At 38.9% G+C, this 23,728-nt stretch overlaps 1 protein-coding gene across 4 annotated transcripts in view; it reads left to right on the top strand.

Moving 5' to 3' along the window:
- Positions 1–9,229, top strand: part of NEBL (nebulette) — a 341,032-nt gene extending 331,803 nt beyond the window's left edge. For all 4 annotated transcript variants that reach the window (XM_072749363.1, XM_072749362.1, XM_072749361.1 and 1 more), the window contains 2 exons: positions 2,098–2,204; positions 3,856–9,229. In XM_072749363.1, the coding sequence (XP_072605464.1) occupies positions 2,098–2,204; positions 3,856–4,032 (284 nt within the window). In that variant the 3' untranslated portion in view covers positions 4,033–9,229. The remainder of the gene's footprint in view (positions 1–2,097; positions 2,205–3,855) is intronic.
- Positions 9,230–23,728: the final 14,499 nt, after the last annotated feature.

The raw sequence follows: 23,728 nt of genomic DNA, 5'->3' as shown, positions 1-23,728 counted from the left end.
GAGCCACCCAGGTGCCCATGTGTGGGGTCTTTAAATTTAACCGTTAGAATTTACAAATAGATTAAAATAATAATTAATGAAGAAATGAATTGTTTACAAATAAAATAATAGTTAATGAAGCAATGAGTTGTGTACATGGCTGAAGAAAACCAGTTCAGGGCTGCCAGTCTGGGGTGCGCAATTGATGTCCTTGACTTACATATTTAACTGGAAATGCCCTAAGTATTCAGAGCCATTTCTTCAGCTGGGTAAAGGGCAGATGTCCAGGGCCATTATTGCTCGAGGAGAGCAATTGTTTTTGTCACCCCTCTTCTTTGATCCCTGGCATGCCTTGAGCATAGTGGACAGTGATAGTTGTTAAAATTCATGGAGCCTTACTAAGCGACAGGCAATGTAGTAAGGCCTGTGCACACATTAACTCACTCAGTCAATATTTGTTGAGAATGGAGGGGGGGAGAAGTGAATGGTCCATGCTCCCAACACACAGAAAAGGCTCTTTTCCTCAGCTAATTAAGTGAGCTTAGATATTTTTAGGGATTTCATTATTTTTTCTTCATGAGTGAATTTTGACAATATTCCTGACGTCTCTTGACATTAAATATTTAAATTGGGTTGATAATGTTAAAAAGTGCTATTTTCTGAAGTATTTGATATTTAATGCTTTGATAACTTTAAAATGTACTACAATCCAAGTAAAAGTCTTGTCTATTTCTCTTTGATGCTGAATCTAAGACATTAAATAAACACGACTGTAACAACATTGCAATATGAATTAATTCAAGAACTTTTAAAAAATTCTCACTCAACCGAATATCATTATTACTTGAAGAACACATTTATGATTTGTAGTTTTCTGATGATTAAACGTCTTTAAAACTTGGTGTTCTCATATATCATTAGAACGAGCATACCACTTATAAAATACTAATTATTCACAGTACCCAAGAATTATATATGCTTTATTCTTTTATTATAAAAACTGTCCTAAATAAATGAAACCTAGATTAATTACATACTCAATCTGATTGAACAAAACTGGCAACCTATTATGGATTTTTTTTTAGCAATTATATCATATAGGTTTTACTAATTATTATATGACTATTCAAAACACAATGAAGGGCATATTACTAAAATCCTCTCATTCATAGCCAGCCCCATGCTTCTGGTTATAAGTACTTAAATATACATAGGGAGAAACACTCACTCAAGCATACATCTACTGATTTTGTAGGGTTTTTTTTTTTTTTTTTAATCTAGTTTCTATGTTGGTTTCTCTAGAATTCAGTGTTCTTCAAAACAGGAACTTTGTCATTTGAATGTCCTAATTAATGGTGAGAACAGCAAAGAAGTGAGTGAATGCTATTATGATACAATTTTATTTCTTTTTTTTGATGTAGAAAGACGTTTATGAAATTATGTGGTTTGGTTTGCTAGGCTTTTGTAACATATTCAGATGACTTAGTCTTGACTTAACAACCAAGATAAAATTGGCAATTTATATATTCTAAATAAAATCTTCTTAATAAAGTCTTCTTTTTAAGACTCATTATTAACTGCTAAACAAACATATGGTGTTAACCATATGCTATATTTGTCATTTTTGTAAAGGTATTATTCAGCTGGATGTCTTGAAATATTGAGAGCATCCGTTATATAAGTATTTGGTAAAAACATGTATACTTTGTCATTGGTTTGACAATCCAATTAAATTTTTAAAAAATTTCTTGCTTTCATTTTGGAAAATGTCTAGGGGGATTACATAGCCAAGTAGAAGTGTGATTTTGTTAAAAGGTTATGGGAAATTTTTGTTTTGTACTTGTGTCATTTGAACAGAGCCTCTGCAGTAGAGTAATACAAATATTTCTAATATATTTTAACTGCATGTTAAACTGATTGCCTATATATGTCATTAAATGCTGAAATTTATACTAACCAAGAGACCACTTATAACATCACTATCTAAGTTTCACATGACACTGAACATGGCATTTTGTTTCAGAAGAGGGTAGCAGAGCATGAAGTCCTTTGAGGGCTCAGGAGGGCTATTTTGAGGCTCGTTTTGAGGAATCTTTGTGTGTCTATGCTCATGTGCAGCCCCTGTCCTTCCCGGAGCCTACCAGCAAAGCCATTCCCAAGGCTATGGGTACATGCACCAGACCAGCCTCTCATCCATGAGGTCAATGCAGCACTCACCAAATCTAGTAAGTATCAATTTGAAGTGTTTCTTCTTCCCTGCTCTTCCCATTTTATCTCCAGAAGAGAAATCCAAGTGGAATACAGTTGCATTGAATAGTGTCCATTTTCACATGAAGGATAAATGACAACGTGGATCTTTGTATCCTTTCAAAGAAAACGAAAAGTTTATGGAGGTAAACCACTGAGAAAGGAAGGCACGCTGTGGAAACATGTAAACAGTAAAACATACAAAGACTCTCCCAGAACAATATCCTTGTTGTTATTTCATGATTGGTCTTAGCCAACTGTGATCTTCCTTCAAGTCTATAAAGGACAAATACGTTAGCCTGAGCACTGAGAAATGAGCAGTCCTTCTAAGCAGTTGGAAGTTATCTTTAAGCTCTCTAAAGTTCTTTTTGCCTCATCTAGTTTCCTCAGCCCATGAATTCACTTAATTTTGAGATTGTCTGATGTTAATATTAGCAAAATTCTTGGTCTTTAATAAAGACAAGTATGGTAAAACTCAATTTACATCCTGTCTATAAACACTTTGTCTGACATGTGATGTGCAAATACCTCCTTCCATTTGGCAGGTTCATTTTGTTAATGGTTTCCTTTGCTGCACAGAAACTTTTCAGTTTGATGTGGTTTCACATGGTTATTTTTGCTTTTGGTGTCAAATCCAAGTGATCGTTTCCAAGACCAGTGTCAAGGAGCTTACTGCCTATGGTTTTTGTTTTTTCTAGAAGTTTTATTTTTTTAGATCTAACATTCAAGTCTTTAATGTATTTTGGGTTAATTTTTGTATGTGGTGTAAGAAAGTGGTCCAGTTTCATTCTTTTGCATGTGGCTGTCCACTTTTCCCAGCACCACTTATTGAAGGGACTGTCCTTTCCCCACTCTGTATTCTTGGCTCCTTCCTCATATACTAATTGACCAAATCTGCATGGGTTTATTGCTGAGGTCTCTGTTCTGTTTTCATTGATCTATGTTTTTATGTCAATACCATAGTGTTTTGATTACTAAAGCTTGTAACATAGTTTGAAGTCAGGAAGTGAATAATTTCCTTATTATAACAAGGATTTCGTTATGTATACCTCAATATTCAGAACATTTACATACTAAATGTCTATCCCTGTGATTCAGAAACCTGCAAAATAAGTCTATTTGCTAGTTTTCTTTTTTTAAGATATATTTTTAAGAGGAAGCAAAAATTCTTTGTACTATTTAGGGAAAATTCATTTCCTCTGCCTGGCGCCTGGGGTAGTGACCTGACACTGACTTGGCTCTGTCTGCCCCTAGGGCAGTTTTTGTTCTCTGAGGAGTGTGGAATAAGGGGAGAATCTACATAATCTAAGGTCTCTGGGGTTATCAGAAGCTGAGGGAAATTGGTTTTACTGCTTCAGAGTTTACTTTTTGATGGGCTAGTCATTGTATCTAGAGGCTTCCTAGATCCCTATCCTGGGCCCCCAGACACTAGCCTTTTTGCTAGTCTTAAGATGGACGCTGCTGGCATAGATGGTCAGCTCTGGTTTGCAGATCTCCAGAAATAAGTCCACTGGGGAACATTCCTCACAGTTAGTTTGTCATCTGTGAGCTGGTTTGTCATGATGGGCGTTTGTGGTTGTAAAATATTTTGTATCCACTGTGTGACTCTCCCCCCCCTTTCCTTTTCAGAGGACCTACCGAGCCATGTACGATTACAGCGCCCAGGACGAAGACGAGGTCTCCTTCCGGGACGGCGACTACATTGTCAACGTGCAGCCAATCGACGACGGCTGGATGTACGGCACAGTGCAGAGAACTGGCAAAACAGGGATGCTCCCGGCGAATTACATTGAGTTTGTTAACTAAGTCTTTCTCCTTGTCTTTGAGCTTTATTCTAATGTATACTAAACCCAACCTTTTTAAAAGATAGAAGATACTTTTAAGACAACTTGGCAGTTATTTTACAATAATCTATCTTTCCTTTGACAATGAGACACACACAGCAGGAAGAAAGAATGGCTTCTGGGCTCAGCACAGCAGCATTTTCAGGAGTTCCTGTAAACAAAATCCTTAGGTCCGGGGCCCGGTGCTGCTAAACAAAATGGTTTCCTTGGATTGGCTATGGCACACTTCTGGGAAATGTATTTTTGTAGCCTTTCATAGAGATGTTGATCGTCCCTTAAATGTAACAAGTCTGTGAAACTTCTTAGCTGTCACTTTGGAATCACCAGAAGCCAGTTCTCTTAATTCAGTAACACAGCCAATAATTTAAAAACCATTTAGCTTTTGAGTCATTAGGGAATTTCCAATTCAAGTGAAAATTGCCCTAATGTAATAAACGTCAAGAGTGGCAGAATGACAGTTTGGTTAAAATCATATTGCCTGCTGGCCTTCAGGACCTAGAAACTTCTCCCGAACAAAGACATTTCCTTGTTCCCTAGACTGACTTGGGTCTATTTATTTCTCATTTGTACCAAGGCGTATCCTCTTCTCCATTTATATTCTGTGGGCCCAAGTCTACGCTTGACTCCATAGAATGTCAGGACCAAATAACGTCACAGCTACATGGCAAAGGGCAAAGTTTCAGGTCATCTCTATTATTTCCCTAAGAGCTTTTACCCTGTTGCATGTCACGTAGGTTCAAGCTTCTGTAACATAGGCAGCTGCACTGCCCATCCATCTCTGTTAATAGAGCAAAAAGTGCGGCTGATAACCTAACAACCCTTTCAGAGCTCTAGTCGCCAGCTCATCAGAAAACCATATTTTGAAAAGTTGCTTGAGATTCTCCTGCTGCCTTGCACTCTAGTTTCGAAGGATTCACACCTTTAGGAAATAGACGTCTACTCTAGCAATTAAGTGACTTAGGTGTTTACTGAGCAGCTTTCATTAACTTAATGCCGCTGTTGACTCAAAAGTAAAGAAAACTTACTAGGAGCCAGTGACTACAAAGTGTAGGAGAGACAACCAGTGAACAAAATGTCACCCACTCCACATGGAGACGATTGGGTTTTTTATTTAAGAAAATGTTATTCACATCCAGGAATGGAAATCTAGCCACTGAAACTAGTTAATGAAAAGACTTCTTTTCCTTTCTTCTGGTTCTTACTTTCTAAACCATATGCAGGGTGGGGGAAGATGAAGATGCCAGCAGAGATTTTAAGTCTAGGCCCAAGAGGTTGTTCACGCAAAAAGAAGTTGTTGTCCTATCTTGAATTTCAAATACGAGACCTTGCAGGCTCTGCCTGGATTTACAGCCATGCTGTAGCCCTTGCTGACGGGTGGTGAAGACTGGCCTGTAGTCCATAGTCAGGATCACTGGAGAATTAACATCCATCATCGAAGTGACTCTGTGTTTTTCTGATGTATTTGGACCTGCTACCAGTATTCTGGTAGTATTCATGTAGGGCCTGACTCTAGAGTGATGAAGCTGTAAAAGCAAAGTTACAAAAATGTGATAAAATGTATAGACCTTGGGGATATATCCCTTATATAATATATGCAAAGAAATGAACAAAACATCTTGTAAAATACCTTTTATGGAAGTGTTCAGGAGTTCAAAAATAAATGCTCATTCATTTACACTTATGAAAAGTTAGCACATACTTTTGAAAATCTGGAGTTTCATTTTATCTGTCTAAAAGAGCAAATAAGCTTTATTATACTCAAGCTGCATCTACAGGACACTCACATAAAAAGAGAAGAGAAAATTCAGGTAAAAAACTAGAGAGTTTTCTGAGGGGATTTGACAGATCCCTACATACCCAGCTGGACTGATTTTCTCATAGCGAAATGGCCAGTCATGATTAAATTAACCCCATATCTGTTTTGATGTCTTGTACACAAACCAACAAAGACAAGATGAATTTATGACCTTCTTGCAAAAAAAACCTTCTGTGCATTAAAAGTGGGGGCAATAAACTTGCTCAATTTTATTATATCTCTAAGTAAATATTTATGTTTCACTCAGACCCCTTCTTGTGACTATGAAAAGCTGTAGTTGTTGATTAAATTTGCAGACTAAATGTAGGACAGGTACAATTTTTTGAGAAATAGCACATTTATGGGAGGCCCAGAGGAAACAGATTTGAAATGATGTTTTTAATCGGGAAAAGTACCATAAAGTAGCAGCTTGTTGCTCCCTTGTCTTTCTTATCCACTAATTTCAAAATCAGATTCCTGGAATGTAGAAGTCAATAATTATTGGGGGAATAATCCTAAAATGTTAAGCTTCACATAATGTTTGCATAGTGAGATGATTCTGCTTACAGCCTCTAGGAATTCAGGTCTGCTTAGAATTTAACTAGAGAGTAATTATTTTACGGTAAAGACTGCAGGAGAATAAGATGTCGTGTGCTCCTGACACCCACCACAACTGGGTAGCGTTGCCACTAAAGCTTGTCAGGGTATTCTAGCATCTCAGCAGAAATATAGGAAACATATATGTATAATACCAAAGTGCTATTTTTACAGTATCATTTTTCAAAACGACGTTCTTGAACAATTTTCCCACTTTGCACCCCCCCCCCCAATTTGGCGACAGGTATCTCATACATAACATTGATGGCTAAAGAAGAGTTTAAAAACATATGTCTTTTAAAAATCAAGTTAAAGACTGTGAAATGTCCAAGCACAGACAACATGCACCTGATTTTCTGAATGTGATGCATTCTCCAGACTGATAAAAGCACAAGGAACAGTTTGATATGCTTTTACAAGATTCCGAAACCAAAACTGTACATGGATCATCTCTCTCTTGAGAATAGCAGAGAAACAGAATAGATATATGACTTTTGTTGTAAGTTTTTGTAGTCAACTGTTTTTACTAATTCTCGTTCTCTAGGAAAGCTTTCTACTTCTAACCTGTGGCAAAATGAACTCTTCACGTCTTCTTGTTCTTGTCTATACATCCACAGCATAGCCCAGTTTGAAATAGTTATCAGGTTGTCAGATCCCCATGCAGCCCCAACCTCTTCTCAGGCTTTCCCACCACCAGAGACCACACAGGAATTTGCAAGCGCAGTTTCTAGGGGCATCTAGTATGAACATGGATGAGATTGGACGAGCCTCTCTCTCACTATTAGGTTCACTGCCTCAAGGTGATGAGGATGCAGTTTTGGCAGGTTGGCCACAGTCTTTCTTTCCTTGTCCTCTCCCCTGTTGAGCTTGACAACAGTCTGGGAGGTGGGGAAACAGACTTTTCTAAAACAGTGAAGTTCAAGAGGTGCATCTGTTTTTCAGGTGTTGTCCACCTCCAGTGAAATGTTTTTAATGAAATGATAAAATGTGTGTGATCCTTTAATAACACATCCTTATATAAAGTGGATATAGTTTATACCAAAATTATAATATAGATATATTAAAAAGAAAGGTGCCTTTTGATTACACTTGTTTATCCTTTATGGTCTTGGAAGGAAAACCGAGCCAGCAAGCTTCTTGTGTATTCTATAGTAATATTTTATTGTACATGATTGGTATTTTTGTGGCGGGGGAATTGAGATGCTCCTGATAGATACGAGAAGTGGTAGCTGATTGTATTTTACCTCCAAAGGTTGAGAACTATAGAAAATACTGACCTTTCCCATCCATTTCTAGAAAGTTCTTTGTGGATTTATATATAGTCAGGATAGATAAACATGAACTTTAGGTTTGAGACTTAAAATACCTATTGTAAGATAGAAGAATTATATTATGAGGCTGAATTCATTACACAAGATAAAATTCACTTCATAAGTTTCATTATACCTTAGCTATTCACTTCTGATAATCTGAAAGTGGCTGGAGCATGGGTGTTTTGGGTAATGAGACACGGAGGCGGGAAAGCTTTAGCTAAGTAAGAAGCTATGTAAAGTAAGTTAAGAATGCTAAAAGGAAAGTCTCTTTTTGAAGTATTCCATGCCCACTAGGGTTCTTTCCAGGCAACTGACTGTCAACTATTGATGATCAAAAAATATATATAAAGATATTTTATGATGTTTCTATGGCCATCATTTCATGATGCTTAGGCTACTGGACTCCACCAGCCTGGAAGGATCCCTAGGGCAGATTTTTCCCCAGTTGTCCATATTACTTCTGTATATTCATGAAATTCCATATGCTTTTGCATTTGATACATGGCATCCAGTTGGCATAGTATCTGCTTCTTTGTAATCCAGTTGCTGTTAAGAATGATTGACTTTGAAGGAAAAAGAGAAAATTGCATCCTAGTGCCATTCTTCAGTGTCCACACAATGAATGGCTGAGCATTTAGAAGCAGCACCAAGTGTGTCACAGGTGTGGTGTGGCAATGTTGGCCTCTGACCTGTGATAAAAATACAAAACTGGATCATTGCACAGCTTGGCTTCTGTTTGCTTCAAAAATGTCGAATTGTGGTTGATGATCAATTTCCAAGATTGTACTAACTTTGAGAGCGTATAGTTATAATGGAAATACTTAATGTTTTTAAGATGAAGGGGCTTATAGAATGATACAGGTTATTAATATAATTTGGCTTTTGTTATGCAAATTAACACCAGCTATTAAAATATATTTTAGTAGAAATGCTTTAATTCATGTTTTTTTTCCTCTACACTGTGAATCTTTAAGCCTTGGTGGACTAGAGCAACATCGTGCTGCCCAAAGGACTAACCTATGCAAACTAGTTCACATTTTAGTGGATGTCACAGTAATTGTGTAATAAGACATTATTTCCCCCTGCATAATGTACAGCGGCATTGAAATAAACATTAAGCCTAGCATCATGTATGTATAGTATAGTCACTCACAGACCCTTCAAGGCTACTATAATCATTAGTATTATTATTATTTGTTTAAAAACAAATCGCTGATTTATCTATTAAATCTACTTGAACGATGTTGGAACAAGAATGACAGGTGGATGTGTCGGCTGTGGCTTCAATGTGGTCACTGCAAGTGTTTTCCTATGATAGAACTGTGTTCAGATGCACTCTCTTCAGGGTATTATTATTCTGTGTCTTCTTTCTGTATTTGTAAAACATTATAACGCTCTAATTTTCCTATCTCTACACATTTGGTTTGCTTAAATAAATGCAGGATATAACAAAATGGTTCTACTTCTTGGTTCTCACCTTGGTTTCTTGGAGCTTGGGTCATTGATCATGCCGGGCATGAGGTTTATCATGACAACTTATATTAAGTCAACATTGTAGGCACATGCTGGCTTCAGTGCACTTCCATTAGTGAGTCATCCAAAATGTGTCTTCCTCCCCACGATAAACTTAGTTTTTAAATGATAACAATATTATGCTTTTTCAAGCTCAGTATCTTTCTGATTTTATATCAAAGTACTATAATAACACAGCATTGTAGTTCACTTCTTTCAATATTAAATTCCTCATATATTCTCAATAGAATTTTAATTTTCTTGTATTAGTAAGAAAGAAACAGCTTGGAGCAAAGAATAGAAAATGCAGAAATTGAGTACATGAAATGGGGAGATGCTCTGATTTTGCAGCTAAGAACAGCTCATTTATCATAGAACATAATTGCCTTTTTCCTCCTATTTTCCTATAGTTGGAAAAAGTAAGTCCCTATTTTGACCCTACTATAAATCTGTTGAGACTAGGATCTTAGCCTTAGTATATTATTCTGTAAAAGAGCCTCTTTGATGGTACAGAAATCCGCCCAATTATAAACTGATAAACAATATGGATGACACATTTAGAACACTTAGAGAATAAGCATATCTTCCTGATCTGAATCTTTCTGTTTTTCGTATTCCAAAAGTACAAAATGAGTATTTGCATGATATTCATCATCAATATACTGATGATATCTCAAATTACAAAACAGCTTGCTTATTTATTTATTTATTTATTTATTTATTTATTTATTTGAAGAAGTTGCTCTCTTTTTGTCTCTCCAAGATTTTTTTTCCCTCCATCATAATAAACTTCCTCCTCGGAACCCAAGCCACAGAGTAATGAATAACTTTGCAGGATTTTTTTTTTTCCCTGAACTAAAATAATTTGGATTTAGAATATATCATGTTTATAATTTTGTTAACTTAAAAATTGTGAGGTCTCTGTTATAAGTAATTGAGACCCACATGACCACCTGAAGTCTACCAAAATAACTTTTTATAAAAATACTCCTACATAATAAATTAAAAAGTAGATAGAAGGAAAGTTTTGTTTCTTCCTTTATGTAATCTGCTTATCCTACACAGGGAGACTGAACAAGAGTTTTGTGGTGGCAAAAAACTGGATACAGCCAAGTGTGAACTTCAGCTACTTTCTGCCTTCTAAGCAAAAGTCTCAGGGGTTTGTCTATTTTATTTGTATTTGGGAGCAGCAGAGTTATGAAAAACAGAATGAGAAAATAGAGTTAAAGGGGACAAAGTCAATATTAGAACAAAGGACCCAGTTACTGTTTTTGTATTTATACCATGGCATTTGATCCTTGCCACCTTTCTACTTTCTTAAAAAAAGATTTATTTATTTGAGAGACACTGGGGGAGGGGGGGGCACAGAGGTAAAGAGAATCTCAAGCCGACTCTCTACTGAGCTCAGAGCCCAAGGCGGGACTCAATCACATGACCCTGAAATCACCATACGAGCTAAAACCACGATTGGTCACTTGACAGACTGTGCCACCCACCTGCTTTTGTGTGTGTGTGTGTGTGTGTGTGTGTGTAGCAAACATGAAAGAGAATAGTATAGAAATGCAAAATTGGAACTCTTGTTATTCCACTTAACAGCATTAGGAATTTTCTTGCATCCAAATTCAGTTATTAGATTACTTTTTAAATGAACTAGTTTCTGGTTCTTAGACTGGGCTAGCCACCTTTACTGCTACTTTTCAGAGGGCTGACATCCAAGACCACACTGGCTCAAATTAGTTTTTATGATCTTGCGTGGTCTCCCCACTGTGGTCATAGCTGACTAGTTCTAGGTGACAGATTAACAGGCTGCCTGGGAGGCCTGGGTGGGGGCTATGCAAGAACTTGACCCAACAGGGATGGTGTGACTATGCTGTCCTCATCTCTCTGAAGCACCTGAGGTCATGATATAGAGCAAGCCGGTTCACTGGCTGTATTATTCAAAGCTCAAAGACACAGAGAAGGAAGTCAAGAGAGTAAGCCCAAGCTTTGGGTAAGCAGATATCATGAGTATGAAAAGCCACAAAATGGGGGAAAGATATTCAGAGTAGAAGGAATAAAAAGGTAGTTGGTCAGTAGCGGCATATGTCATATGATAGAGCCATGAAGAGATGGGAAGAAAGAAACTTGATTCTTGTTCATGGATGGCACCTACCATTCAGGAGCCCAACCCTTGCTGCTGAAGAGGTGTCCACATGCCACGTCAGATGCTGGGGGCTTGGTCCTGCAGCCCCTGTGAGACCATCTCCTCTTATTTTGACAAGGAATGAATTTCATAAATGACAAAAAGATTCGTATGATGTCCTCCCAGTGAAACACTAAATGGCAGAAGTAACTGAAATGCCAATTACATTAATACAGCTCAGACGTTCCTAGGATGTCTTAAGTAATTTTCCTTCGTTTTCTTTTATGATATATTATCCTCTAGATATCCTAGTGAAAAATCCCTTTAGTTGGAAGTTGTTACCCTATGAAAGGTACCCATAATCATCAAACACATTTAACTGCAGCCAGTGTGCATGAACAAAGAAGGGATTGGAGGTTTAGAGGAATATTCACATTGATTTCTCTGTTTAGCAAAGTCCGGAGTGGCTGGGGCCACCTCAGAGAGCGACATTGGCCCTGGTGTTCCAAGGAGGAAAGGGAAATTGGTTTTACAGAACTTTCAGAAATACCCTATTCACGGTGGGTTTTCGTAGTATAGTAGTTATCACGTTCACCTAACAGAAATACCTACTTCTGCCGGCTGTACCCACTGAGAGCTCTTGTGTCAGATGATTTGTGTATTTAACATCTAGTTATTTAGTGTTTATGGGATTCAAGGAAGAGGACATAGAACTTTCCTCATAAAGCTTACATACTGGTCCAAGAGATTGGCATTAGGCAGCTAAGGATACACATTTATACACTTGCATATCCTTGTGTATACTTAGTAATTAATTGCCCAATTGCAGGGTGAGGGATGCTGTGAAAGGGGAGCGGCCCCCAGTTCCTGCAGCAGGGCAGGGGTGAGGGGTGGACATGCCAGGAGGAGGCAGGAGGCTTTCCAAGGAGCCAGGGTGTCAGTTGGACTCTAGAAGCTTCACTGACAATAGTCTCTGTCCATCCAAGCGTTAGACACCTGGGAATAGTTCATCACCAGCAGCTAGCACTAGAAATGTTACAGCCCTCTGCCTGCCGAATTTTAAGTAGCAATGGCAGGTTTTTGTAATTTTAACAAAGTTAAGTGTTGTATGGACAAAATTCAATATGCACTGTGCCTGAATTTATGCACATGGGGCTGCCCTTTAGTTATTCGAATTAAGATTTTTTTCCTCCAATTAAAAAAAAAAATTCAGCCAGTTGCAAAGAGTTAATTATATACACAGAGTTTTACAGATGTGGAATACTTCACTTCCTTTTTTTGGATAACTGGTTTTTACATAGGCTTTCCTGTGTCTTTACTTCCTCCTTGAATATTTTTGGAAAGCGTGTGTTTACTGGAGTTTATTTTCATACAGTCTGCCACAGACATTGATTAAAATGCTGGGCTTTTTTTCTCTCCCATTTTAGATTTCACAGATTTGGGAGTTGTCATTTCCATCTAATATGTGATGGGAGTTAGATTTGCTACATTAACCAGGCAATACAGGGAAAAATCACTGGCAATGCAAGAAAGTTGTTGGTAATCATTTATAATAAGTCCTTGCTCTGAGGTAAATCATAGCTGTGCATATGGAATTGTAGCAAGAATGTCGAACATCTGCCTCCTTTAAAAGTCTGACAGTGTGTTTGCACACTTTATCTTGGGGACCTTTGACCCATTTAAATGAACGATTGCTAATGTTTTGGATGTATTTGGTCCCCTTAATCCATGCCTAATAAAATGCTTGTTGTGGGAACACCCCTTGATATACACAAATACCTCCTGGCTTCATGTACATCTTTCACGTTTTGACTTTCAAGACAGTGCCGCCAAGTGATTTCTGGATCTCTACATCCTTTGGTTATATTGCCTTTTCTTCCCCACCAAAATAGGAGTTCAGATGAGCCAACTACAGTGTCATATTTGTATTGTAATGAGACATGGTTTCTTTTGTTTACAAGTCATATTCCTACTGGTCTACATTAATTTAGTGGGTTTGGGAGAAGAGGTGCCTGAAAACCCAATGGGACAGACTTGTTCCATGTGACCCACCTGCGAAGGCTCCTTCTGGCTGTGGCTGAGCACCAGCTCCAGTGGATCTGGCGATGTGTGGCTCCTATCTGCCTGCAGCCATCCTCTCACTAAGGAACAAGGGACAGGCACAGGGAAATTTTTCCATTTTCTGTGATTTATATCCTGGAAAGTGGGGGAGAGGATGGTTCCAATGATGATTTTATTTTCAAAGCAGGCAAATAAAAAAAGGTTTATGGTATGAGAACAATAATTATGTTGTGCCAGCCTCTTAGTATCATTGAAAAGTTTCATGTTTGAAGGGCATTGAAATATTTTCAGAACTTGGAATCGGGATTCTGGTCTTGAGATAAGTCACTTGATTATGATCGAGACTGTAAAATAGCAGTTTAATAATATAAAATAACCCTTAAGGATTTGACAGATTCATTTTTATTACATTTACACACAGATCAAAGATCTAGATTATGATTGATTAGGGTGGATGGACTTGTCAGCAGAAAGAAGTCCTAGTGACAACGATGACCGTGTCAGGTGAGTGAGAACTTGCGGAGCAGTAAGGAACATCACTGGCAGAAAGGGAAGGATGGAAATTGGTGAGGGACAAGCAGACATGAAGCTCCCAATGGTCTCAGTTGGATGAAAAAGCTCAAAGTTTTAGCTTCAACTGAAGTTGGATCTTTCAAAATTATTTCAGTGACAGGAAGTAGAATCTCCCTGTGCTGGCTTTATTTACCTATTCATGCCTTTGCTGTGATCTCCACAAAATAACGCCGCACTCAGTTGTGTGGCTTACCCTTCTTTTCGGAAAGAATGCATCTGGAAGATACTGCAAATTGACTTCACATGAGCACAGGTTGGGATCCATTCTTTGAATTTAGGATTGTGTGATGCCCCAGCTTTTACAGGTTGGGGTTTTTTGTTTGTTTTGTTTTTGTTTTAGTCTTAAGAAAGTTGTGTTCACCCTGAGGGGAGCAAGTAGATCTGCGCTCTATTGAACTTGAGTAGCCTCATATTCCTGAAGTGGTTGATTCTGACCAGAGTGTTTCACCTTCTATGCAAAGTCCTCTGAGACTCATGGATTTTTCAGGGGAGCAGAGACTTTTAGTCAGACCCCCAACCATTAGGAAGACACAGCATGACTATTGTATCTTGAAGACTGGAAGACCAGGCCCTGAGAAAATCGATGACCATCAAAACCAAATGGCAGGTGGTTTGGAGAGCGGATGAAAAGGCAGCACCTCTGTCTTCTGTCCCCGGGCCCCTCCCATCACACACTGCTTTTCTTGAGGTACTCGCCATCTCTTCAAAACGGGGAGCAGGGGAATGAAGGCATATCTGCAGTTGTCCTTCATGCTTCTTTAATGTCCCAGTAAGGGCTCTGGGGCCCAGCTGTGAGCCTTGAGGAGCTTGCTCCCAGGCAGGGGCCGACTTTGATCACCCTAACCTATGGCGAGGACACTTGGAGTAGCGGACGTGTTGATGGGGTCCAGATTCCTATGTCACGGACTGGGGAGTCAGTATCTCATTTCCTTGAAGACTCTGCAGCTGCCAAGGAAGATAAAAGGGGAACAGGGTCTTCAGAGTCCTGGTGCGTGCTCTCTGTTCCACTGCCCGCCTTCCTTGCTCTCTAGGACTAGGGCCAATGCAGCTGCCATCTGGTCTACACGCAAGCCTCTTACAGTTGGGGTAGACTGTCTGAGGATTTCTACCCAGTTGGGTTTTTAGTTTTTTTTATTATTTATAATTATTTTTAAATTTTTAAAAATGATTTTTATTTATTTATTCATGAGAGTCACAAAGAGAGAGGCAAAGATATAGGCAGAGGGAAAAGCAGGCTCCATGCAGGGAGACCCATGTGGGACTCAATCCCGGGACTCCAGGATCACGCCCTGAGCAAAAGGCAGACGTTCAACCACTGAGCCATCCAGGCGTCCCTACCCAGTTGGTTTTTATTTTATTTATTTATTTATTTATTTATTTATTTATTTATTTATTTATTTATTTTAAGATTTATTTATTTATTCATGAGAGACACAGACTGAGAGGGAGAGAGGCAGAGACACAGGCAGAGAAAGAAGCAGGCTCCATGCAGGAAGCCCAATGCAGGACTTGATCCCGAATCCCAGGATCACGACCTGAGCCAAAGGCAGGCGCCCAACTGCTGAGCCACCCAGGCATCCCCCAGTTGGTTTTTAAATGCCATTTCAACATTTTTAAAAATACCTAATGTGTGTGCCCCTTGAGATGACCATGGGGTTCAGACCTACCCCAGTAAGATGAACTTGGGGTTCATTGTGACATATCCCCCCCTTACTAGTTGTGTGCACTCTTGTTTACTCCTTCCTTTTCTTTCCTTTCTATCCCATCCCTTCTGTCTCCTGTTTTCTAAAGAATGTATTGGTTCTCTACTAAAAGAGTAAATTCATCCCAACTGGAAACCACTCAGAAGAGTACAGAGAACAAAAAGTGACCTGCAGACTCATGCTCCAAAATTACTGGTGTTCATGCATATCCTTGTAAAGTATTTATTTATGCATATGCATATATTTTTAACAATAGTAGTCTTATAGACAATTTTATGTATTCTCCCCTATTTAATATTGTATAATAAAAATTTTTTTATCATTAAATACGTGTTTGAAACTATTCTATCAAATGGAAGAATTGTTATTTATTTAACCTTCTTACTGGACATTGAGGTTATTTCCCTTTTAAAATGACACAGAGAATATTTTCATGTTGTTATTTCCTTTAGTGAAATTGCTCAAAATGAAATGGCTGGCACAGAAGGAACCTGTAATTTTAAGGCTTTTAATAAATATTGCTTATTTGTCAGGCAGCAAGGTTTACCAGTTTAGTTACCTACCATTAATAGACTGTTGTCTTTTATATCTTATCATGTCTGTGACTGTGAGTAAGATCGCACATTTTCTTAACTGCTGGCCTTCTATTTCACTGCCTGGGATATTCAGAATTGGGTGGGGTTTTTTTTGTTGTTGTTGTTGTTTTTTTGTTTGTTTTAACTTTTGGTGTTATTCCCCAGAAAGTTTCTGGTAATTTATATTCCGAACAACAGTCTGTTTGTCTGTTTCAACAAGCCCTTTCTGACAGAGGATGCTATTGTTTGTCTTAATTTTTTGAGTACCCTTTAAAAACCTTGCCAAGAGGACACAGGCCAGAGACAGAGAGAAGAGAAAGAGAGAGAGGGAGAAGGAATTTTATAGGAGAGAAGGGGGCAGGGTGACTGGAGAAAGTATCCATATGTATCTGAGATTGCTAAGTCAGAGGAAGTATATACAGAAAGGAAAGTGCAGAGACAGGTCCATGTGTAAAAGGAGGTGGACCACGAGTATGGAATTGTGTCAGTTTGGCCGGCCTGGCCACAACAAAGTACCACAGACTTGAGGCTTATGCAATAGCGATTAGTTTTCTCAGGGTTCTGGAGCCTAGAAGTCCAATATCCTGATGTAAGCAGATTGGTTTGTTCTGAGGCTTCTCTTCTTGGCTTACCAATGACCCTCTCTCTGGGTCTTCACAAGGTCTTCCCTCTGTACCTGTCTGTGTCCCAGTTTCCTCTCTCTCTCTCTTAGATTTTATTTCTTCATGAGAGACACACAGAGAGAGGCAGAGACATAAACAGAGGAGCCCGATGTGAGACTCGATCCCGGATCCTGGGATCACACCTTGAGTCAAAGGCAGATTCTCAACCACTGAGCCACTGAGGCACATCTCAATTTCCTTTTCTTATAAGGATACCAGTTGTTCGAGATTAGGGCCCATCCTTATTTCCTCATTTTATAACATAATTACTTCTTCCCCAGCTCCAACACAGTCACAATCTGAGGTTCTGGGAATTAGGACTATGACATAATGGATTTTGGGGGGACCCCGAGCAGTCTAACATGAATGAAATGAAATGAAAATTTTACTGGGGGCAGCCAGACATAATCAGGTGTAGCTTGGAAGGGATTGGGTTTAGACAGCTTTAGTAAAGGAAGGGCTGTCTTGAGTGCTTACTGAAGGCATTAGAAAGATGAAGAAACCAGGAACCACAAGTGTAGGTGCTTGGCCAGAAGTCACACAGTGAGTTAGTTGTGGAGTTGAGACAGCAGCCTGTGATTTTAGCTCTTGTGGTTGTCTTGTCGCGCCACACTGTGTCAGGTGGCCGGGCTCTGCAGTGAGGCTGTGCGCTGGGTCTCCCCTCTGACTCTAACCCTTGGCAGTGATCTTGAGCCAAGCAATCTATGGCTACACACCCTGAACCATGGCTGTTAAATTTTTTTAAAGGCTTTATTTATTTATTCATTAGAGACACAGAGAGAGGCAGAGACATAGGGAGAGAGAGAAGCAGCTCCCTGAGGGGAGCCTGAAGTGGGACTTGATCCCAGGACCACAGGGCCCCAGGACGCCAAGATCACAACCTGAACCAAAGGCAGATGCTCAACCATTGAGCCACCCAGGTGCCCCTCACCACTGTTGAATTACACGCTATAGAGGGATGGTTTCCAGACATCCCACCTAAAGGCATCTCTCCTCCTCTCTATCAGGTTGGCATCAATGCAGTGGGATCAGTTTCATTTTCCACCATCTGCTGTACCAGAGGAGTCTGGTTAATACATTAACACAACATGGAGGTGTAGTCTCCCTGTCCTACATTCTTCATCCTTTCCCCACCTTCACAGCCCCCTCCCCAGCCTCCCCTCTTTACCTTCATGTACACCTTATTCTGGTCACAGGCTGTTGCACCACAGCTTACATTTTCTTCACCACATCTTCTTCCTCTCTATTTGTTGTAATTTCTTCTTGGAGCTCCACATGGTGGGAGCTACCAGGAGGTGGGGGACTGAGGTTGCACAACTGGTTGCATCATTCATTACTGGGTCCTCTCTCTGCATGAGTATTTTGTGCAGTCACCAAATCAGTGTTGACCAGCGCTGAAGTATTGTTTCTAATTTCCCCAGAACATTATGTCTTGCTTACAATTTTTTTTACCCATCCTTTCCTAATATAGCAAAATTTCATACAGAGCTAGAACCATATAGTACTTAATAAGAAAAAGACAACTTAATAAAGACCACAGAGCAACCATTTGTATCAACACTGATGATAACCTTGTCTTCCTTGTCCGAGCTTCCTCTCACTTTAATCAGATTGTTTCCAGGATGCTGAACAGCTGGCTGACCATGAACTTGTGGAGATGGTTTATTCTGATGGAAGGACGCCAAGGAAAAGAGCAATTGTCTTGGTCGACAGAGTTATAGTCTGAAGAATGGGCCCACCTTTGAATTTTTGGTAGGCATTACCAAACTTCTGTGCTTGTATTTCTTTGTGCAATGGAGCTAAGTCTTCCTTTAAAGCATATTCTCATGGTCAGTGCTTAATAAATGGCAACAGAGACCCCAGATGGCCCTCTGTGAAGGGCGCCCATCCTGCTATAAAAGAGGACTCACTTCCATTTCATCTTATTTGGGGCTGTTGAGTAGCTGGTAGTAAAGAATTAGTGCAAATCCATGCACTCAGTAAGAACAGTATTAAATGAGCACTAATTGAGTATAAGGAGATGATACAAAAGCATGTTAAGACTTCTGGGTATGAAAAAAAAAAAAAAAGACTTCTGGGTATGTAAGCTAGGAAAGGACCTGGAGAGAATAAATTACATTAACTTTTAAAATATTTAGATAGTTATGCCAATAACTTTTAATTAATTTCATAGATCTGGCATATTTTTATATATTATGCTTTGTAAATTATCATTTCTGATATTAATATCAGAAGTAGAAGAGTAGTGGTACCTGGTGATCTTTAAAAATGCATAGCTGATGGAGTCATTGGTAGTTAAGCATTAATAGATTTAATTATATGAAAGTGACACAAGAGGGCAGCTGTGCACTGTTTCTGAATACCTTTTGCTACAATATATTAGGCTAAAATTGAATATATGAATAATCAGTATGATAGGAAATTGTCTTTCATAAACCTCTTATTATATAGAAGTAATAAAATTATTTATTTAGAAACAAGTTAATTTTTTATACCACTTAAATTCTTACTGGCAAATAGAAGTTGACAAGTAATAATTTAATTAACATGCTACTAATGAGCTATAGTTCCTACAGTTACATAGAACTTTCTGGTGATGTCTTAAGAATCATGTACTGATCTGAGGGTGAGGGGGGAGAATGAATAGAGATACTCATTACTCAGGAATGTTCTGGTCCCTATGGAAGCATAGATGTTGGGATGAAACCTGTGTCCTGTGCATCAGAGCTTAGTAATAGTGTGGAGAAGGAAAGAAATGGCTTAGCTACTATCTTTTCACATAGATCCTGGAATTATGGTTTAATTCTGGCACCTATGGTTGTCATCCTTTGGACTGGCAGTAGGTAAATATTTTGGAATATCTAGGGTCTCCTGCCAGAGCACTGGTTTGGTTTCTCTGAGTGGATTCCATCCTGGGAGTCAAGCAGATCCTGACACTAGGACACGTTATCCTGAGCCAAGAGATCCCGAGAATGCCTAATGCTCCAGGCCTGCATTACATCTAGTTTAAGGGACTTGTGTGGTTGTGTGGGGGACAGGAATGGAGCTGTAATGGATCTCCTGGGCTTCTACAAAGATGACATTGTGGTTGGGAGGACACATCTGCTTAGTGAAAATGGGTAGCTACAAAACTTACAGAGCCATCTTTAAAGTGAATGTAGATACATAATTTCAATAAACATTTATTAATTATCTATATATGGCAAGATCCAGTTCACGGTGGGTGCAAAGAAGCTATATAGCGGCTTCTGACAAGAATTGAATTGATCAGGGAGGAGGTGGGGGCTGGGAATGGTTTAAGCACCTCATGAGACACAGTATGTCCTCTGAGATCAGGTGTCTGCCCACGAGGTCGGTAGTTTGTGCTGCAGCACATGATACCAATGGAGCTGGGGAGAAGATGCTCAAGACACTGGTGCACAGTGTATGGGACTTCATGATGAAAAACACAGTGGAACCTACACGGGCAGCAAGAGCAGGGCAGGCCTCAAGGTGGACTGGCGTAAAGACTCAAGAACTGGCTGTAGCCTGGTTCATCCAGAAACAGCACAGCAGGGGTGTCCGTCCTAAAGTCTCAATGCCAATTCCAATTCAAGCATTAGGGACAAGATCTAAGTCCAGACGTGTCAGCTTGGATATTCATATTGGGCACAGTGCATGGGGGTTTTCAGTGAGAGGAAACAGACAGGTGACATGGCCCTGAAATGGAGAAACCAGGAAAAGCATCCAGATCAGAGAGTAAAGCGTGCCACCATGAATCTGGAATTCGTTGTTGTTTACAAGTCAGGAAGTGCTTTGTTTTCTGTGCTGGTTAAAAACAATATTCCCAGCAAGGACAAGAACATCCCACAGCTGCTGTTTCTTTTGAGTTACAGAATTCTAACAGCATAGAACCGTCTATGTATAAAGGAAATGCAGCTCAAAATGAGCAGACATGGAGGGCAAGCCTTAATTCATGTCATGAGTTCATGCCTTCAGGTACAGCCAACTCCTGTGCTCCCAGGGTGCTGGAGGAATTCAAATATGTAATCAGGGAGTCACCTCTGGTAATCTTTAAAAAATCATGTACGACAAAAGAGGAGCCAGAAAATTGATGACATGTAAATGTCACAAATTTTGAAGAGGGATGGGCCACAGAAACTACAGACTAATAACTTTGGTCAATGTTTGGTCAAATTCTAGAATGCAGTTTAAGCAGCTGTCTTATGAGCACTTTGAAAGGAATGTGTTGACGGCTAGAAGACATGGAGTCACCGGGGACAAATCATGCCAAACTCATTTCATCTCCTTTTGTGAAAGCATTTTACTGAGCTATGAGATCAGAGAATGACATAGATCTAGTGTTCCCTGGTTTTAGGACAACATTTGGCAAATGTTTCTCACTAGAGAAAATAGGGCAAAATACACCTAGTATGAAAGTACTTTGGATGGCCAGGACCTGTTTGAAAACTCTGTGCTTAGAAGGGAAGACCAAAAAATTCAGTACACAATGACATTTATTGAGTGCTAATGTTGTCTTTTCACAAATTCTTACTAGAGTACCTATGAATGCATATGAGTTGAGAAAAAAGGAGTGAGGACTGCCTACCACATTAGTAATAATATCAAGAAGAGTTTTTACTAAATTCAAGGCTGATGAAAAAGGCAATTACTAATCTATGACTAATTGCCTACATGTAAGTGGAAAAACTCCTTCTTTTCTCCTCTGTTTAGTCTCTGCCTTAGAAACATGGATCTATAAAACTAGAAGACTGAACACCTACAGCAGCTGCACGGGAACAGACTCTTGTTGCAAGAGCATCAAAACCTAGGAACAATTCTAGCAAGAAATAAATGGACTTAAGGAAAATATAGAACTTTGCTGAGCGATATAAAAGAATATGAATAAATGGAGAACCCCATTCCTGAATGGGAAGACTAAACACTGTAAATATGTTAATTCTTCCATAATTAATTATAAGTTTAATGGATCCCCCCAAAATAATGAAGAGTTTCTTTTTTGGACTCGACAAAAAGATACTATGTGCATCCAGGAAGAGTAAACAGTAAGAATGGTTAAGAAAACTGTTCCCAGCGTATGCTGGAAGTTCGTGCATGATAATGGAAACACAATAACCAGTGAAAAATGGATGGAGTCATTAACAAAAAATTGTGTTGAAAAAATCAAGTTAGAGCTTTTTTGTATCACATACCAAATAAATGTCAGAATAAAAATGTAAACATTTTAACTACTAAAAGGAAGAAAATATAGATGAATATTTGGTAATGTTGGAATAAGGAAGGATTGCTAGGCCTAGTACAATGGGAAAACACACAGAGAAACATGAAACAGAAAAAGAGCTATTGACTTGGATAAACTTTTTTTTTTTTTAAATTTTAGAGAGGGAAGGGGGTACAGGGTAGAGGGAGAGGGAGAGAGAGAGAATCTTAAGCAGGCCCCAAGCTCGAGCACAGAGCCCTACACAAGGGCTCAATACACGACTCTGAGATCATGACCTGAGCTGAAATCAAGAGTCAGATGCTTCACTGACTGAGTCACCCAGGTGCACCAGGGATGTAAACTTTTTTTAAAATCATTTTTCAGTACGCATTTAATTTTGAGGTCATTGGAGATTTAAATTCATTTCTAAGAAATAGTACAGAGAGAGGCTATGTTTGCCTTACTCAGTTTTCCTCAATAGGAACATCTTGCAAAACTATTATAGTCAGAGATCCTAGCTAGGATACTGACATTGATAAAAAACAAGATATGGACCATTTCCACACCCCAAGGAGTCCTCATGCTGTTGCCTCACAGCCCTGTGGTCTCCATCTGTAAACTCTGCCAGCCACTCACCTTTGCAGGGGGGTACATTTGAAAATCCATTCCCCCATTGAAGGACTTGTGGGTTGTTTTCAGGTTGTGGCTGTCATAAATACAGCTACTACGAGAATTATATATAGGTTTTTCTGTCAACGTAATATTTCATTTCTCTGGAATAAATCTCCAAAAATGCAACTGCTGAGTCATAGGATCCTTGCCAGTTTGTCTTTAAGACATTATCAAAACTTTTCCAGAATGGCAGTACCATATCACATTCCCACCAGGATCTAGTTTCTTTCCATCCTTACCACAATTTGGTGGTGTTGCTTTTTTTTTTTTTTAAATTTTAGACATTTTGATAGATGTATAGCGATATCTCATCATAGTTTAAATTTGCATTTTTCTAAGGATTTATGATGTTGAACATGATTTCATGTGTTTATTTGTCACTGGTTTTTTTCTTTTGTGAAATGTCTGTGTATGATTTTGCTCATTTTTTAGATTTTTTTCCCTGCTGTGTTTTGAGAATTAACACAAACCCAAACTCTAGCTTTTTGTGAGATATGTGGTTTGCATATATTTTATCCAAGTCAGTAGCTTATCTTTTAATTCTCTTAAAAGATCTTTCATAGAAAAAAAAAGTTTTTAACTTTGATAAAGTTCAACTTATCAAATTTTTAATTTTGTGGATCATGCTTTGGATGTCAAGTTTAAGTTAGTTCTTAGATCTTGAGGATTTTCTCCAATTTTTTTTCCAATTTTTCTTTTTTAAATGCTGGCTACAGATAGAGGTCTATGTCAGTTTTCCCAATCTGTTTGGCTTGTTTCCTTTTCTTGCCTTTTTTACATCGACCAGAACTTCCGTCACTATGTTGAATTAGCATCTGATCTTATAGAGAAGCATTTGGTCTTTTCCCATTAAGTATAATGTTAACTTTAGTT

Source organism: Vulpes vulpes, chromosome 2 (genome assembly GCF_048418805.1).
Source record: "Vulpes vulpes isolate BD-2025 chromosome 2, VulVul3, whole genome shotgun sequence".
Lineage (NCBI taxonomy): Eukaryota > Metazoa > Chordata > Mammalia > Carnivora > Canidae > Vulpes > Vulpes vulpes.
The sequence above is the reverse complement of the archived record's forward strand: the minus strand, read 5'-3'. Positions and strand labels throughout refer to the sequence as shown.